This window comes from Vombatus ursinus, unplaced genomic scaffold, assembly GCF_900497805.2.
Source record: "Vombatus ursinus unplaced genomic scaffold, bare-nosed wombat genome assembly UNPS02014778.1, whole genome shotgun sequence".
NCBI classification, from domain to species: Eukaryota; Metazoa; Chordata; class Mammalia; order Diprotodontia; family Vombatidae; genus Vombatus; species Vombatus ursinus.
In genome coordinates this window covers 46,273,622-46,292,113 of record NW_020954556.1, presented here as the reverse complement: position 1 = coordinate 46,292,113, position 18,492 = coordinate 46,273,622, and the positions used below count along the sequence as shown (strand labels likewise).

The 18,492-nt window shown below is 37.1% G+C and overlaps 1 protein-coding gene across 3 annotated transcripts in view; it reads left to right on the top strand.

Annotated features, from left to right (window-relative positions):
• Positions 1-18,492, top strand: part of MSH2 (mutS homolog 2) — a 73,662-nt gene that overhangs the window by 36,092 nt on the left and 19,078 nt on the right. For all 3 annotated transcript variants that reach the window (XR_003569366.1, XR_003569367.1, XM_027865368.1), the window contains exons 8-10: positions 2,172-2,281; positions 11,857-11,980; positions 15,656-15,806. Coding sequence is in view for 1 of the 3 variants with exons in the window: in XM_027865368.1 (XP_027721169.1) it covers positions 2,172-2,281; positions 11,857-11,980; positions 15,656-15,806 (385 nt within the window). In the remaining 2 variants the exon portion in view is untranslated. The remainder of the gene's footprint in view (positions 1-2,171; positions 2,282-11,856; positions 11,981-15,655; positions 15,807-18,492) is intronic.

Here is an 18,492-nt window from a genome sequence, read left to right as displayed (position 1 = left end):
CTTACTATGTGCTAGGCACTGTGCTAAATGCTTTACAATTATTATCTCATTTGATCCTCACAACAACCCTGAGAAGCTATTATTATCCCCATTTTACTGATGAGGGAACTGAAGCAAATAGGTTTGCCTGTCTAGGGTGACATTGCTAGTAAATGTCTGTGGATGGATTTGAACTTGGGGCGTCCTTACTTCCTCATGAGATTCAGTACCTGGAACATGATTTTTTTTCTGTGCTCTCCTAATTAGTTAATTAATGTTAGTTCATAATAGCTAATACTTATATAGTACTTACTATGTGGCAGGCAAAATAATTTTGAATGTTATGGGGATTTGCTGTTTACAAGCATCCTTTAAGTTCTTTTATGAGGTGTTTTTTCCCCCCACAATGAAACTGAGAACCTTTATTCTTCACATATCTAAACAGAATGTTAATGAGCATGTTCTTCAGAGGTATAGATATATCAGTCCTAGAGTAGGGGTACATACAAGTGGTCCTAACTTTTAGACATATTTGTATTTCTTAGAACCCCTGCCACAAATCTTGACTGTATATTACAGCCTCTACTGACTATACATGTGTGCTTTCTTTGTGTGCTTTTGGAAACCAGTAGATTATGTATATGCTAGTGGTAGTGGGAAAAGAGTTTTTCTCTTTTTGTTAAGTGTTTAACACTTGGTTTAATGTCAGGAAGCAGCTACAGTTATTGGCCATTTAAACTCTTGCTTATTTAGTTTAGCATAAAGATAGTCCACGGCGATAGTAAAGTACCTATTATTGTGGTTATTGAAGTATGGTAAGAAGTATCCTATTTTCTTCAATTTTATTTCCTTCCTATTTTCATCATCCTTCTTTGTCCCCAGAAATAATTGTACTATGTGTCATTAAATGTAGTTTTTACTTTGATTATACAATACACATTTGCTTCTAGATTGTGAGCTTTTTAAGGACAGTAGAATCATTAGAATTGGAAAGGACCTTAAGAGAGTTCATTTGAGTATAAACCTTTATTTTACAGATGAAGAACTGTAGCTGAACAAATTGTTCAGATTTACATGACAGTGTCTACTTTGTGCAGAGCCTTGTCTTGTAGGAAATAAGATGTTTAACAAAAACATGATCTCTGTTGAGGGACTTATATTCTGTAATTGTGGAATATGATACGTGAAAGATGAGCAAAATATTATGTGAAATCTAAAAAGGTTAAAGACCATTACCAAATGGGATCTGGTTAAATGGAGAAAGAATGGAGAGGACATTTTAAGCATTTGGAATCACATGAGCCAAATCCTGGAGGCATTTGGGGAAATAGGGGATAAGTAATTCAGTTTATCTGGAAAAGCATGTGAAGAGAAGTGGTAAGAGATGAAGTTATAAGCATTTATAAATGCTTACTATATGATAGTCATTGATGAGGTAGTGTGGTTTCAGATGTGGAGGGCATTTGATGCCGTGATTAGGAATGTGACTTTATTTGAGATTTTTGAGAATTGAAGTGACATCACCAGAGCTCTGCATAAGGAAGTTTTTTTTTTTGGTCCTGTGCTGGAGATAGTAATATTAAATAGGAAACTATTACAAGAGTCCATGAGAACCTGTACTGAGATCCAGCAATGGGGACAGAAAGAAGAGAGCCGGATGTTTGAGATGGTGTTGAGATAGAATCAATAAGACTTAGTAGCCGATTGAATATAGGAAGTAAGGGAAAGAGGAGAGATATAGAACATGTTAGAAGAGAAATAAAAATTGGCTTTTTCATCACCATTCTCAAGTTGTCCTTACTAAATATCTGAGGTTATTGTTATAACTTGACTGAAACCTTAAGATGGCCCTGCTCACAGAGTTGAATTCCATTTGAATGAGGCAGGGTTTAGAATCCTAAGACCTGGATCGGATTCTTGATTCTGCTGCTTATTACTTATTTGTGGCCAAGTTACTTAGTAGCCTCTTTGAGCCTCAATTTCCTCATCCGTAAAACAATGAACAATAATATTTATACTATCTCCACAGTAGTATTGAAGAATTGCTTGGTAAACTATTAAAAGCTATATAGATGTGCATTATTATTACCATTGCCATGTGATTCTTACTATATTAACTTTTTTATGGTTCATGCTGTTCTTTGTGTTTTATTTTTTCTCTAAAGAAACGATTTTTCCTCTCTTACTTACAGGAGCACACCAATCATTGTTATTGGCAGTCTTCGTAACTCCTTTGACTGATCTACATTCTGATTTCTCCAAGTTTCAGGAAATGATAGAAACAACCTTAGATATGAATCAGGTATGCATTATAGTTTCGCAAATAAAAAACAGAATATTTTGAACAATTTTTGTTTTTCCAGCAGCTGATTTTGTCGTTTCTGAGTGTTGGTTGTTATCCAAAGCATTTAAGATGATTAAACTATAGTTGGGGAAAAATTACTTTTAGTGGCAGAGTTGTTTTAAAAGATATCAGTTATACAGAAACCAGAAAAGTAAATAAGAGTTGGGTGTCATTGATGTAGCAGATTTCATTATCAGAAATCTCAGATTGTGATAGAGGATTTTTTTTCTAATTAGAAAAAAAAGAAAATAATATTAGAAAGCCAGTGTATAGAATATTGAGTACAAAGGAATAGTGGAGATACATGTGAAGGAAGAATACTTAGGAGAGGATGAACTCATTTGTTTCTTTTCAGTGGAATGCTGGGTATTTTGTTAGATAGGTGCAAGGCATAGATGTCCTTAAATACTGTTGAAAACAGAAGTAGGAAAACCAAACTGATTTTGGAAATGTTTCAACCAGTATTAAAATTTGCATTGGATTATAAGAATGTTTCAACTAGGATTCTATTTTAGTGATCATCTTCTTACCCTGAATCTGTGAGATTTTCCATCAGCAATTCTTATGTAAAAATGAAGTTATTAATAAGATATTTAATATTTGAAAAGAATATTCCTTTAAGCTACACATATTCTCCACATGCATTAACTTAAAACAGAAGCACATTTTATTGAATATTAATTAATTTTGTTCTATAGCTTTTAAAATATGTTCACATGGAATACTTCAGGGTATATTTAAAAGAAATAGGATGTTAAAATTGCTAAGGGGTTTGACATTTTAAAAAACAGTTCTTTTATATAATTACCTCTTTGAAATGAGCCTGTGGGACATTCATCCTCTTGTTTTCAGATATGACAACATTTTGATCTGCTAATTGATGTATCCATTTCAGTTTTTTTTTCTTGTTGAGTAGGAAGATTTGAATTAACTGTTTTTTTTCTCTGTAAAGATATTGTGAGGTTTTTTTAAAAGCAGAATTATTCAGTATAGTCTGAAGTACCCAAAGGACATTGCTCTTCTCATAGTATTTATTTTTTTAATCTGTATTCTCTGAGGTTTCTAACTAACATACGGATTTTTGTTTTCTTAGAGTTTTAATGAAGTTGAATAGTTACAATGATGAGAGGTAGATTAATATCTCTTTTTCTGATGCAGCTTAACAAAATTTCTTATGTTCATAGTTTCTTTAATTTTTTAAATTTAATATTTTATTTACTTCCAATTACATGTAAAAACAGCTTTCAGCATTCATTTTTAAAATTGAGTTCCAAATTCTCTCCCTTCCTTCCCACCCCCTCATTGAGAAGGCAGCAATTTGATATAGATTATATATGTGTAATCATGCAAAATATATTTCCATTTTAGTTATTTGTAAAAGAAAACGTAGACCAAAATAAAAACTCAAGAAAAATAAAGAAGATAAAAAAGTATGCTTCAATCTGTATTTAGATTCCATTAGTTCTTTTCCATTAGTTCTTTCTCTGGGGATGGATAACATTTTTCATGATAAAGTCCTTCAGAGTTATCTTGGATCATTGTATTGCTTAGAATAACTAAGTCATTCACAGTTGATCATCTTACAGTATTGCTGTTACTGTGTACAGTGTTCTCCTGGTTCTACTCATTTCACTTTGCATCAGTTCATGTAAATCTCTCCAGCTTTTTGTGAGGGCATGTAATTAATCATTTCTTGTATCACAATAGTATTCCATCATAATCATATACCACAAATTGTTCAGCCATTTCTCAATTGATACACATTCCCTCAATTTCCAATTCTTTGCCACTAGAAAAGAACTGCTATAAATATTTGGCCATAGTTCCAAATTACTCTACACAGTGTTTGAATCAGTTCACAACTACACTAACAGTGAATTAGTGTCTCAGTTTTCCCACACCCTCTCCAACATTTATCATTCTCCTTTTCTGTCTTATTAACCAATCTAATAGATCTGAGGTAGTACCTCAGCATTGTTTTAATTTGCATTTTTCCAATCAGTAGTGATTTAGAGCACTTTTTCATATGACTGTAGATAGTTTTGATTACTTCACCTGAAAACTGACTGTTCATATTTTTTGATCTTTTGTCGATTGGGGAATGGCTCTTATTTGTATAAATTTGACTCAGTTCTCTATATATTTGAGAGATGAGGCCATTATCAGAGAAACTTGTTTTAAAATTTTTTTCACAGTTATGATTGCTAACTGTATTTCTCTCCATCCTATTTCTCCCCCTGTTAATTCTCTTCTCTTTCCATTCACCCTGTCACTCCTCAAGTGTTTTACTTTTGACTGTTAACCTCTCTCTCTCTACCTTCCTTCTCTTATCCCCTTCCCCTCCTACTTTCCGGTGGGGCAGGCTTGGACAACCTCTGGTCCACCAAAGGACTTCAGGTAGCCCAAGGAAGATGTAGAGGAAATCCTTTGGTGGGGCTTAGGTTGTGCAGGCCTGCTGCAGGGTAAGATAGATTTCTGTACCCAAATGATTGTGTATGTTGTCCCTCTTTGAGCCAATCCAACGAGAGTGAGGTTCCCACCTCCTTCATCTTCCCCTCCACTGTAATAGCTCTTTCTTGCCTCTTTTTTTTGTGAGATAATTTACTCCATTCTGCTTCTCCCTTTCCCTTTCTCCCATTGCATTCTTCTTTTTTCCCCCTTAATTTAATTTTGAAAGGTATCATCCCATCATATTCAACTCACATGAGTGCCCTGTCTATATACATCTAGCTGCCCTAATAATAAGAAAGTTCTTAATATCATCCCATGTAGGAGTGTAAACAGTTTAATCTTATTAAATTCCTTATGGTTTCCCTTTCCTGTTTACCTTTTTATGCTTCTCTTGAGTCTTGTATTTGGAAGTCCTATTTCCTATTCAGCTCTGGTCTTTTTGTTGGGAATGCTTGAAAGTCCTGTATTTCATTGAATGTCCATTTTTTTTCCCCCTGAAGGATTATACTCAGTTTTGCTGGGTAGATGATTCTTGGTTGTAATCCTAGCTCCTTTGCCGTCTGGAATATCATATTCTAAGCCTTCTGATCCTTTAATGTAGAAGCTGCTAAATCTTATGATATCCTGACTATGGCTCCACAATATTTGAGTTATTTGAGTTATTTCTTTCTGGCTGCTTGCAATGTTTTTTCTTTAACCTGGGAGCTCTAGAATTTGGCTATGATATTCCTAGTTTTCATTTCATTTTAGGATCTCTTTCAGGAAGTGGTCATTGGATTCTTTCACTCTCTATTTTATGCTCTGGTTCTAGACTATCAGGGTAGTTTTCCTTGATAGTTTTTTTTTTTTTTTGCAGCCAAAAACAAGGTTTATTGAAGATTTGCCATATTAGCTAGACTCTTAAGGAATCTGAGCATCTATGGGCTATTGGCTGGATTCTAAGAATCAGAGGATCTTAATGGAGACAAGATGGACCTTATATACAGAAAGACTGTGGGAGGGATCTAGGAGTGGCCAAGTAGTCTATGAGGTAATAGAATTCCAGGAACCTGGACCACAAGGCCAAGGGAAGAATGGAGCCTACCTAGGATTAAGGGTGGGAAATGGCCAGGGGCCATAGGGAGGTAAGACAATTGAGGGGAGATTGGGTGTAGCCACAATGAAAGGCCAGTTGATGGAATTATAGCCTCAGGGGGAGGCCAGATTTGGCCATGTGGGAAAGTTCAGGGTTTTTCCTTTCTGGGGCTCAGATCCCAACCCCATCATTCCCCCTTCAAACAAATAGGAACCCAAATTCTTTTGGGGTAAGGGGTGAAGGTCTCGGCTTCTGAAACTGCTTCCTGCTGGCAAGGGACGTAAAGCTGTCCCTGCCTCCAGGGGGTCCCAAAGAGGAGGTTGACTGGAACCAAGCACAGGCTGCATCCAGGGAATGATGGGGGGACATTGGCTGGTACCTGTTGTTTGCTACCAACTGTAGATGAATGGCCTGTAGTCTGGAAGACACAAATCTGACAGGAAAAAACTGCAGGGCCCAGATATAAAGCAGGGACTAGATTTAGGGCCCAGCTTTGAGGATAAAACATCCTTAGCTCTGTTTGGATTCAGATAATTCAGTTTTCCAACCATGCAGTATCAAATCCACCTCATAGCCAGACTCAGGAATAGCCAGGTGGGTAACATTCCCTTTCAAAGGAACATCATGGGGAAACTGAGCCAGGAGGATCCCATCTTCGACTGAGGCTAAAATTGCCCTCTCAGCTTTTCCCAATGATGACTTCCCACCAGTATCACCTTCTCTGAGTAGCTTGTGGCATTTCTCTCAGATGGTGGATTATTAATTATTGATGGATTATGACTCATCAGACAACTCAAAATCCTTTTATTTTAAAATAAATTTATTTATTTATTTATTATAAAAATATTATTTTTAAAATAAAAGCTTTTATCTCAAACAGCAAGTTTTACTAATCACAGCTTAGGAAAAACTTTTCCAAGATTTACATCTCAAACTTAAATTTGTCCCGGTATAAAAAGCCAATCAGAGATTTATATACATTTGCAAATTTTCAGCAAGCCATACATAACCCAAACAAACTTTTTGGCTAGTTTACACATTAAAACAATAACCAACAATAGCTAAATTATTTTAGCAGTAACCAAATTATGAAAAGTTGCTTGACATAACTGATTTGAAACAAACCCATTACCAATCAGGTGACTTCAGTTTTGTTAAATGCACTTCCAAATTACTTTACACAGAGACTCAGCATCTCATCATTAACAATTAAAACTACAAGTTTAAAAGAGCATGCTTACCCAAGTTCAGAGGCCAACTTCTTTACCTTGAGCAGGATGTGCTGAACCTGGGTGATGCTTCCAGGCAAAGCTTGTCCCAGAGCCCAAGGCCATTGCCAGTGGGGCCCATGCTGTAGCTGCTGCCCCTCGCCCCTCTTTCCTTTCCCAGGTCAGAGAGGGCAAAATCAAAGGTGATTCAGAACTCCCTAATGATCAATCACAAAACCTCCAGAATATGCCAAGATATTTTTAGCTGTTCTAACTTTCCCTGTAACCTCCATGAAGGAGGATTCAGAGGTGCAGAGGGAAGGGAGTAAGGAAGCCTCAGGGTACCAAAAAGCAACTGCAGTTTTCCCCAATTCCCTAGCGCCAAGGGAATTAACAGATACATTTCCGGATAGGCTGTCTGTCCTTGCCCTCTATGCTGCGGAAAGTGTCCCAGGTCCATAGCCTTGAACCGACCTAGTGGACTGAGAGCCTGAGGGCGTCAGGCCAAGTGCAGGACAGCCTTGTAACTGTCTGCCAGAAAAGCACCTCCAAGCCTTGGTGCTTAGAGAGCGACCCCAACTGCAGAGGAAGAAAGGGAGGGAGAGGAGGCTTACATACCTTCCAGTCTTGGCTGGAGAAGAACTTGGGTTAGGCATTTTCCCCGTACAGGCCACCAAAATGGTGCGGTTTAGAGGTTCAGGGGTGCTGGGACCCCAAAATCACAACACACGGGTCTTGCCTGAAAGAATTCAACCCAAGCCTTCTTGCAGCCAAAAACGAGGTTTATTGAAGATTCGCCATATTAGCTAGACTCTTAAGGAATCTGAACATCTGTGGGCTGTTGGCTAGATTCTAAAAACCAGAGCCTCCTTGATAATTTCTTGAAAGATGATATCTAGGCCCTTTTTTTGATCATGGCTTTCAGTTGTTTTTCCAATGAGATATTTCACATTGTCTTTTTTTCATTCTTTTGGTTTTGTTTTATTGTTTCTTAATTTCTTATAAAGTCATTAGCTTCCACTTGCTCCATTTTAATTTTTAAGGAATTATTTTCTTCAGTGAGCTTTTGGACCGCCTTTTCCATTTGGCCAATTCATTTTTTAATTAGTTCTTTTCTTCAGTGAATTTTTGTGCCTCTTTTTCCATTTGGTCAATTCGCTTATTGAGGAGTTCTTCTGTTCTGTGAATTTTTATAAATCTTTTTCCATTTGGCCAGTTCTGTTTTTCAAAGCATTCTTATCCTCATTGGATTTTTGTGCCTCTTTTACCCTTTGACCTATTCTGTTTTTTTTAAGATGTTGTTTTCTTTAGTTTTTTCTTCGTGCCTCCTTTACCAAGCTATTGACTCTTTTTTTCATGATTCTTTTTTTACATCACTCTCATTTCTCTTTCCAATTTTTCCTTTACCTCTCTTATTTGAGTTTTAAAATCCTTTTTGAGCTCTTCTATGACCTGAGACCAATTCATATTTTTCTTGGAAGCTTTGGCTGTAGCAATTTTGACTTTGCTGTCTTCTGAGTGTGTGTTTTGATCTTTCTTGTCACTGTAGTAACTTTCTATGGTCTGAATTTTTTCTATTGTTTACTCATTTTCCAGCCTATTTCTTGACTTTTCACTCTTTGCTAAAATGGGGCTCTGCTTCCAGGGTGGACGGCATACTGTTCCAAGCTTCAGGGGTTTTATGCAGTTGTTTTCAGAGATACTTATAGGGATCTGTAAATTTTCAGTTCTTCCAAGATAGTATGATCTGGGAGAAATGTGTTTACCACTCTCCTGGCCTTGTGCTCTGGTCTGTGAGTGACCACAAGCTCTCTTCTCTTCATGGAACTATGATGAGGATCCCTGCTCCACAGTGGCCTCAAGCTCTGCTGTGCTAGTGTTCTTCTTGTCCTTGGACTGCCACCCAGGACTGCAGCCTGTATGAGCACAGCAACAGAGTCCTGCCCTCAGTGCCAGCAAAGAGACCCCTGTAATCTCCTTCTGACCAGTTATTCAGCCCCCTTTTACCTGTGGACTGAAAGCTCTGGAAACAGTTGTTGACGTTGCTGACTCATTTACTCTCAAAGCCTGCTCCTAGTTTGCTGGTCTGTGCTCCACTCTCACCCTGGTGTGACAGATCTTTACTGCCAAACTTTTAAGTTGTCTTGGGTTGGAAAATTGTTTCACCTTGTCCTTTTGTGGTTTCTGCCCTTTTGGGATTTGTTTTAAGGCATTATTTTAAGCTCTTTGGAGGAGTTTGGGGGAGAGCTCAGGCACGTCCCTGCCTTCTCTCCACTACCTTGGTTCTCTCCCCCAGTCATAGTTTCATGAGGAACTATAGGTAACATAAAATGAGCAGCTTACTTCCTTTTCACAGATAAGACCCAATATCATATTCTTTTAAGTCATGTTATTTGCGTTAAAGAGCTTCAGAGAGATTGTGATAGGAATTGGAGACAAGTACAGAATCTAGGTTTTCCAACATGTATGTATGTGTGTGTGTGTGTTATCCTCACCCCTTTTTCTGTATCAGGAATTGCTCTCTAATCATTGGTGGTTATGGTATTACCTCCCCTACCAGATGGTGTTATATAATTCAGCATACCTTTGGAAGAATCTACAACTTGTGCCTGCTGCAGCAGTTCTAGTATAGCTCCTATTAAGGATTCATCTACACCTGTCCTTTAAACAACAATACTCTTTTTCCTGGTTATTTAGTCTCCATGATTGCCCTGGAAAAAGCAGTTTCTCCTTAGATAAGCATATATATACCCGCCGGGGTAAGAGTTGGGTTTCCTAATTATACCTTTTTAATAATTCCTAATTATACATTTTGAGTTGTTTTTAATTTACTGTTTGACTTTCATTTCATTTAAAAAAGTTTCACATGCTGTTTGCCAGGCTTCTTACACCTTTATCCACTCCATATATTTTTTGTCCAACCATACTAGCCTACTTCCATTCCTCTGAAGGAACATTCCCTCTCCTATTTCCATGCCTTTCTGCTGGCTGTTCCCCATGTCTAAAGTGCTCTCCCACCTTACCTCTGCCTCTCAAATCTCAGGTTTCTTTCCAGATGCCATTCAAATGATACCTAATGTAGAAGGGCTGCACTTTAAGCTTACCTTCCTTCTATCTTGTATGTACCCCATAGGTCCCCATTTATGTATTCTCCCTTATTAGAATGTGAGCTCTCTGAAAGACAGGGACTATTTCTGCCTTTCTTTGTATGCTTGCTGCTTAGCACTGTGCCTGGCACATAGTAAGTCCTTAATAAATGCTAATAACTAACCAATGTTTCTACCTATATTAAAATTTGTGTTGAATAACAAGAATGTTTCAACTAGGATTCTATTTTAGTGATCATATTTTTACCGTGCATCTATGAGACTTTACAGCAACAATTCTTATGTAAAAAATAAAGTGATTAATATGATATTTAGTATTTGAAAAGAATATTCTACAGCGCTTACGTATATTTCTGTAGTGCTTACAGTTTCAGACACTGTGCTAAATGCTTTCCAATTATTATTTTATTTTGATCCTCACAAAAACTTAACAGGATAGGTGCTGTTATGATCCCCATTTTACAGATGAGAAAACTGAAGCAAACAGGTTAAGTGACTTACCCAGGGTAACATAGCTAGTAAGTATTTGAGACTGGATTTGAACTAAGGTCTTCCAGACTCTGGATCCTGTATACTAGAGAGCAATTTAGAGGTGTCTTCTTGTAAGATACAAAGTGGCATTGAGGGTGCGATAAATTTGTGTAGGTGAGAGGCTTATTAGGTATGTATTAATGGGGAATATAGGATAGAAGGAGAGCTTTATGCTGAGTATAAAACCCCAGAGAAAGGGCAGTCCTGGACTGGATCAGATACAATTTCCTTTCTTTTCTTTGAGAAAGGTGACTGCTTCCTTCTCTGTTTTAAATAAATACAATGTTAAAAGTCTCCTTCCTAGATCAAGTTGGGAAAATTTCAAATGGATGCTAATAGGAACATTTGTTACATAAATCCTAAACAAAGATTCATTCAAATTTCTGAGGAAAAGCAGATAAGCAGATTTAGGTTGGCTTGAGCAAGTTATCACAAGAGTTTGGTATAGGAATGAGGGCTTTAGAATAGGAAGTGGATCTAAGATACATCACCAGAGCAATCCACTGGGGTTAGGGCCATGAGAATAGATGTGGTAAATTGTTGCTAGGTCTGCCCCTGGGGTCAAGCAGAGTAAGTTCGATTCCCCTTCCACATGTATCTGAAGGGCTATCTTTTTCAGCCTAAATGGTGCCAGTTCCCCATCCCATCTTTATAAAGGAGAATCCCGAGGATACTTTATCATCCTGCCCACTCTCCTCTGGAAGCTCTCTGGTCTCAATGTAATTCCTAAACCCAGAAGTGAACACAATACTCTGGAAGTAGTCTGACAAGTGCAGAAATTAGAGCAAGAAAAATAACCTCCCTAGTCCAGAACATGGCTCTGAAGACAGCTGATCACATTAGTTTTCCTGGCTGCCATAATAGACTACTGCCTTCCAACCCCCACATCTCTTTTGGATGAACCATACATACTTCCACCCATGTTGTAGTTACAAAGTTGATTTTTTTTAGAAACCAAGTAAGACTTTCCATTTCCCCAGTTAAATTGTGTCTTATTAGATTTATCTCAACATTCTAGCTTACTGAGATCTTTCTGAAACCCCGACTGCCCTACATTCCATGGCTTCTGAAGTGCCTTTCCATTTAGTAATGGGAAAATATTTTATTCTTAATGACCTCCTTCATTTAGTTACAGTTTTCATCGTTCTTTTGTATTCACAGGTGGAAAACCATGAATTTCTTGTGAAGGCATCCTTTGATCCTCACCTGATGGAGTTAAGAGAGTCAATTACTAATCTAGAAAAGAAGATGCAGGCGTCTTTAACAAATGCAGCAAGAGAGCTAGGTAATGAAAGGAGATGAGCTCACTGGTGGTTTGTTTCAAGAGGTGGGGGATATAGTGAATACATTATCCTTTCCATCTTGTTTGTTAGCACTCATATGCATGATCTTGAAACCCATGGGTCATCTTGTCCATTCTCCTCCTTTGTCTAGGCAGGAGTCATCTGAGCTAATGATTTCCTCTGACATTTTATAATGGTGTAATGATCATAACCTAGGGGACACAGGCCTTATAACTCTTCATCTTCTATAAAATTTTCGCTGTCATTGCATGAGAAGAGTATAGTTTCCAGAAGAGACCTTAAAATTCTTTAAAGGGTGAAGTCCTTCAAATTTAGTTTTAATTGTACTTTTGATTATTGTCAAGGCCATAGCTTTATTTTTCCATTCATTTTCCCTTTTATTATTGAATTAGTTTAACAATTCCTAAAAGCCTAATTGGAAAGGAGACTGACTTGTTTTTGGGGGGGAGGGGTTTGGCTCCATATAGACTGACTTTTGACTGTATGTGGAAATTTGTATATATTGCCAACTAAAGTGAAGCCCACCCCTCAAAATGTAGAGGAGTCCAAGCTGAGTTGAAAGCAGAAAAGTTTTATTAGGAGGAAAATCAGACACTAGTGTGGAAGCCCGCAGTACAAAGCACAAAGGAGGCCACAGGCCAGGAGAAGCAGGGGAGATTGATGCTTGAAAACCACAAAGGAGAGGTTCAGGAAGGGGTTGGGAAAAAGAATGAACGATCTTTCCAAGGAACAGGTGGATATAGAAGAAGGATGTTTTGCAGTTACAGTTGACTGAGTGGCTGGTTTGGACCAGTTTGGGGGTGGAGGGTGGGGACACAAGTCAGCAGTGTCAGCCAGCGAACACCAGCAAAGAGGTCTGGGAGTGAGCGAGACTTTGGCTTACTACAGGCTCCTGACTGGTTTCTTTCAGCCAACAGACTGATTATTACTCTGTGTCCAATGCCCACCTTGTAAGTTAACTCATAGAAAACAGACATAGTCATTTCAGGGGTATTTTCAGAGTGTTATGATGAAACAACTGCAAGTTCTATGCAGAGTTTTCAGTAAAGTTCTAGCTTTTGAACAAGCAGTTTTCAGTTCCTCTCACTTTTCATCTCCCAATGTTGATAAGTCATTGATGGTGAACTATATTTCAGAGTGTTTAGAATAATGTAGCCAAACTGTAGTTAGTAGTAGTTCCTCATACTGAATAATTAACAATGCAGATTATATGTTGTGCTTAGATCTGAGTAAGAGATTGCTTTATTAACAAAATTTAAGTTTAAAAAAGCCCAAGTCTTAGCACTGTGGTTTTGCATTTAATCTTTGCAACCTACAAATATTATGATTTATCTCTAATATATAGGAAGAACAAATATAATTATAATCTATCAGTATACAGCATGGAAGGAAACTTATAACCCAGTGTAGGTGAAATACAATTTTTATTTACGTTCCACATACTTAAAATGATTCTTCTTTTCACTTGAAGTTGAATCTTTAAAAGTAAGGTTTGTAAAGAAGCCTGGGATAGAATGACCTGCCCAGATTAGATTGGAGATTAGAACCCAAACTTTAGAGATATAGTAAACCAAAATTTCACTTAATTATTCTCTTGCATATAAGCAGGAAGTAGAGATTTCCAATTATTTAGGAACAGAAGAGTTCTATATGTTTCCCAGTCCCTTCTCTGTTCCTTTCTACCTCCCCTTAATTATAGATAACATGTATAGCACTTTATAAATCTTAAAGTCCTATATAAATACTAAATAGCATTTTCACCTATAAGATTAATAATAAGGAAACCTTATTTTGTACAGCTTTAACTCCAAAACTGCTATCCAAGGCCAGATAATTGATATTATAATCCTAAGCAGAACCTGTAGTTCGGGGCTTATGGGAAAACCCAAGAGAAATGGAAAGAGGGAAAGAAGTGTATTAGGACTATGGAGTTGGGGCTTGTTAGGTGTTAGCACCTCTGCTTCACTGACAGTTTTGTTTTCTTTGTCTGCTTTTGGGTGTGTGTGTGTGTGTGTGTGTGTATTTTATTTTGGTGTCTTAATTGTGTCAGCTTTCAGTTTGTATTACCAGTTTGGCAAGTTGATCAGCTTAGGGAATTTTAAGAATGAATGTCAGCAACAGTTTTTCCAAGTAGAATAAAGACGTGTCTATAGAATTGAAAAACTGAAAAGTAGTGGTATATCTTTCTTATTAGTAAGTCTTCCAAGTAGAAAATCATAATTAGCCATTCTTGTCTTCTGTCTACTGAATAAGAATGATAGTGTGTATAGTCAAGACAGTAACATCTTATTATGATTAGAACACCATTCGCCACTGGGGCCTAAAATAAGTGTGTTTTGATCAGATGCGAAATGTTTGACTGATACTGCTCAGATATATATGATGTGCTTAAAGCCCTCATTGGTGAAATAAACTAAGCATTAATTTTAAAGTGAGACCCAAAATGTATTAAGCATTTGTTTGCATATGACTGTACTCTAGGAATTTATACTTTTGACATCACTATGAAGAGAACAGGTTTTTTTGGGGGGTTTTTTTTTTTAAGTTCCACAAATGGCTTGGTTTTTTTATACCACAGTCATTTCTTAGTATACACTGCCCTCTGTTAGACACACCCCTTGTAACATAAAAATAGTCAAGCCAAACCAAATTGATAAAATGGCCACATTTGACAGCAGTTACACCATTCTAAACTTGTGATTCACATATAGCATCTAGGGAAATGTGTTGTGTTCTGTTTTCTGGGGCCAAGACTGATCATTTGATAAATTTGACTTTAGCTGCTTTTAATGTTTTCATTTATGTTATATACCCCATTCACCATTTCTTGTCTTCAGTGAACAGACATTGGGGAAGTACCCACAGTATCTAGACAGGTCAATACAATGCTACCAGAGAATAAAGTCAGATTAACTGAGTGCTGGCTAGGTATAGAACTCAATATATTATGGGTGGTGGGGCAAGACCCAAGACGTAGATCCCATTAAGTACTGCTTTGGAGGAGATTCCAGTTTAGGGTAAGAGATAATATGTCACAGAGATGAGAGCACTGGACTAAGACTTAGAATGCTTGAGCAGTAAACTCTTTCCTGATACCCTCTTGCTTGGACAAGTCACTACCCCTCTGGGTTTCAGTTTCCATATCTTTAAAATGAATGGGTTTGACTATCTGACAATGTATATTCATGAATGAACCCTAAAAGAAAACACTCAACCCCTTGACCATGACGTATGATATTTTGTCTTATCATTTGAATTTCTAAAAGCTCCTCAGATCACAGATATAAGCGTAATGTGAACAACCAGTTGAGTTAACTCAGCCAATTACAGAAATCTGTGACCACTGTGAAGTATTCCCATGAGAACTCATTCATTCACAGTGATCTATCTGTCAGCCTCTAGATTTGGAGCTAGTGTTTATTAGATCTTTGAATTGAATAAAGGAAATTAAGGCAGTCATATATGACTTAATGGTCTTGATGTAGTTCTGGAAGGGAAGAAGAATTTGAGTAATTTTATAGTTAGATGATTTGTCAGGCTGCTGTCTTACACTGAAAGTATATTTGTCTTGGTTCATGTTCATGATTTGACACATTTATGTTAAAAAAAAAAAGATGTATTTCAAGTCTACTTTCTCTTCTTCACCTGATCCTAAGGCTTAGAAGCTGGTAAACACATTAAACTGGACTCCAATGCACAGCTGGGATATTACTTCCGAGTAACCTGCAAGGAAGAAAAAGTCCTTCGTAGCAATAAAAACTTTAACACGTTAGATGTCCAGAAGAATGGTGTTAAGTTTACCAACAGGTATGTGAATGTGCATGTTTTATTTTTAAACTTTTATTTAACGCTTTTGATGGTTTCTGTGTATTATAACTAAGAGACAATATCTGCCCTCTTTCCTAATGTAGTAGCATGACTTAGATAATTAGTAACTGTTTATTACCTGGAAAGTGCTTTTATTATTGTGTCCTATTAAAAATTTAATGATCTATGAGAGAAAGTTCACAACCTGTGGCAAATGAATGATAAGATGACATTTAAGACCATTTATTGTGCTTCCTCACTTTGAGGTGGTTACTGTGGAAGTGGGACGTGGGCGTGGTAACTTGCATACTTTTATCAGCAGCCCTTATGGCCTTCTTTTCCATTCCTACTAACAGCCCTTCAGGGTAAGCTGGTACTAGTGTTGGAGGTAGCAGCAACACTCGTAGCATTGTGGCCAGGGAAACCTGAATCTGGAATTTGTATTGGAATAAAGGGGGTCGCCAACTGTCTGGAAACATCTGATTGTGTAGAAGAACTTCCTCCACTTTTAACTTTTAGGAATTGTGCCCAACTGCCCTTCATCTAAGATTGCCCTTCTGTAGGGAATAGACAGCTTCACTCCTTGAGTCTGCCAGTTAGTATAATAATTCATTTCTGTATCACTTGAATGTTTACAAAATGTTTTCCTCATAACATCCCTGTGAGATAGTGGATACGTCATTATCCCCACTTAGAGGAAGAACCTGGAGCCCAGAGAGGTTAATGAATTTGTTCTGAGTCAACAGCAAAAGAGTCAGAGTCAGATTTTGAATCTAGGTCTCTTGGCTTCAAGTCTAGCATTCTTTCTGATTTAGAGCTAGAAGAACCTTAGAGGGCCTTGAGTCCAGCTCCCTCCTTTTAGGGGTAAGGAAACAGAGTCTGACTCAGTTAGCTGATCTATAAAAGAATAACATTAACTGTTAACTACTTAATGATATTAACTACCTACTTCAGAGGGTTGTTGTGAGGATTAAGTAATTAATATATGTAAAATAAGTGTTTACCTGCTGTGTAAATATTGACTACGATGCTGCTGCAAAGCTGTTCCCCATAAGGGGGTGGTGTGGCATCTTTAGCCAGTCCTTTTGTTTCATGTTGCTGACTGTCAAGATTGTCTTGGGATTAAGTAATAAAATTGCTTCCTCATTTTATGGTGCCAGAACTTGATTTTTTTAGAATTTTCTTTTTTATTATTATGGACTTTACAAAGTTCAGCACACATGGATATTTCCTCATATATCAGTGTACCTTAAACTAACCATTCTTTAGGAACTTGAATAAATCTAAAAGGAGGTGTAATAATGGATTTTTTAAAATGCAGCCTCCGGAAATTAATTTGAAGTTTATGTTATAAGGATGGCTTTGCTCAATATCCAACTTTTGTTTTGAGAAATCAGTGGTATACAGATCCTTCTACTTGACTAAATTCGTGTCTTATTTTTATATTGATATAAGATGCTGAAAGCCATCTACATACATCATTGGTCCTGTGTTAGTCTCTCCAAGGCACTACTCTATTGTGTTTTGTGCACAAGACAAAGGTAGTCATCTTTAATCTTTTTCACCCCTAATGGGTCATCTTGTTATTTCTTCAGTGTATTTTTGTTTCTTCAGTGCTTTACTGTGAAGAAAGAATATTGGCAAATGTAGCTATGTGATTGAAGAGAACCTAAAACAAAGAATATTGCCAGTTATGTTAGGTCAGAGTTGAGTTTGAATAGTACTGGTGTAGAGAAAATAAAACAGCTGCTTTGTCCACATTTAGAGGAGCTGAGGCAGAGTATAAAAGCTACATGCAGTTTTGAGGGGGATAAAATGTCGTAATAATATAAGCTTTTAAAATATAGAGGTAGAAGAACCAATATGGTATTTTCTTCATATAGCAAGTATCCATTGTTTCTTGAATAAAAAATAAAAGGAAGGCAGTGATCTTTAAAGTTACTACTTCATTAATTCATAAGTACTTGAACAGTATTCAGAATAGGAGAAAAAATGATTGTTAAAAACCATGTAATGCAGGATCATACCAGTAAATTGCCACAGAATTCAGAATTTGAAGAGCCCTTAAAATTCATTCTCTAGCCTAATTTCTTCTCATCTTGTGGGTCCCCCTGTGTAACATTCCTGATAAAGCGGCTGTTTCTGCATTTCCATTGTGAATTTATTACCTCATTTTACAGTTTATTCCATTTTCAGTGGTTCTTATTGTTAGGAAGTTCTTCTTTGTGTTAAACTAAGAGCTATCTCATACTTGGGTACTCCCTGATTCTGTTTCTGCTCTCTGAAGCCCAGCAGAATAAGCTTTAATCCTTCTTGTAGGGGACAATACTTCACATGCCCTGTAGTGGAAAGAGCCCTGGGATTGCCTCGGGATGACCTCAACTTGATCCTGCTGTGAACCCTGTCACTTGTTTCTCTGATCCATCCTTTCTTTAACTCTAACATGGGAAATAATACATTTACTCTACTACATAGAGTTGTTGTGATGAAAGTTTTTTGCAAATTCTACAAATGTTGTGTAACTTTAAGTTAGTAGAGTAATTGGCTCCTCCTTTAGTCTTTTCTAGGTGTTAGCCTTTTTTTTTTCATGTGAGTTTCCAGATCTTCTCACCATCCTAGTCAATCTCTTGTGGACATAGTCCAATTAGTCCATGTTTCTTCTAAAATGTGACTCCATAAATTTGCT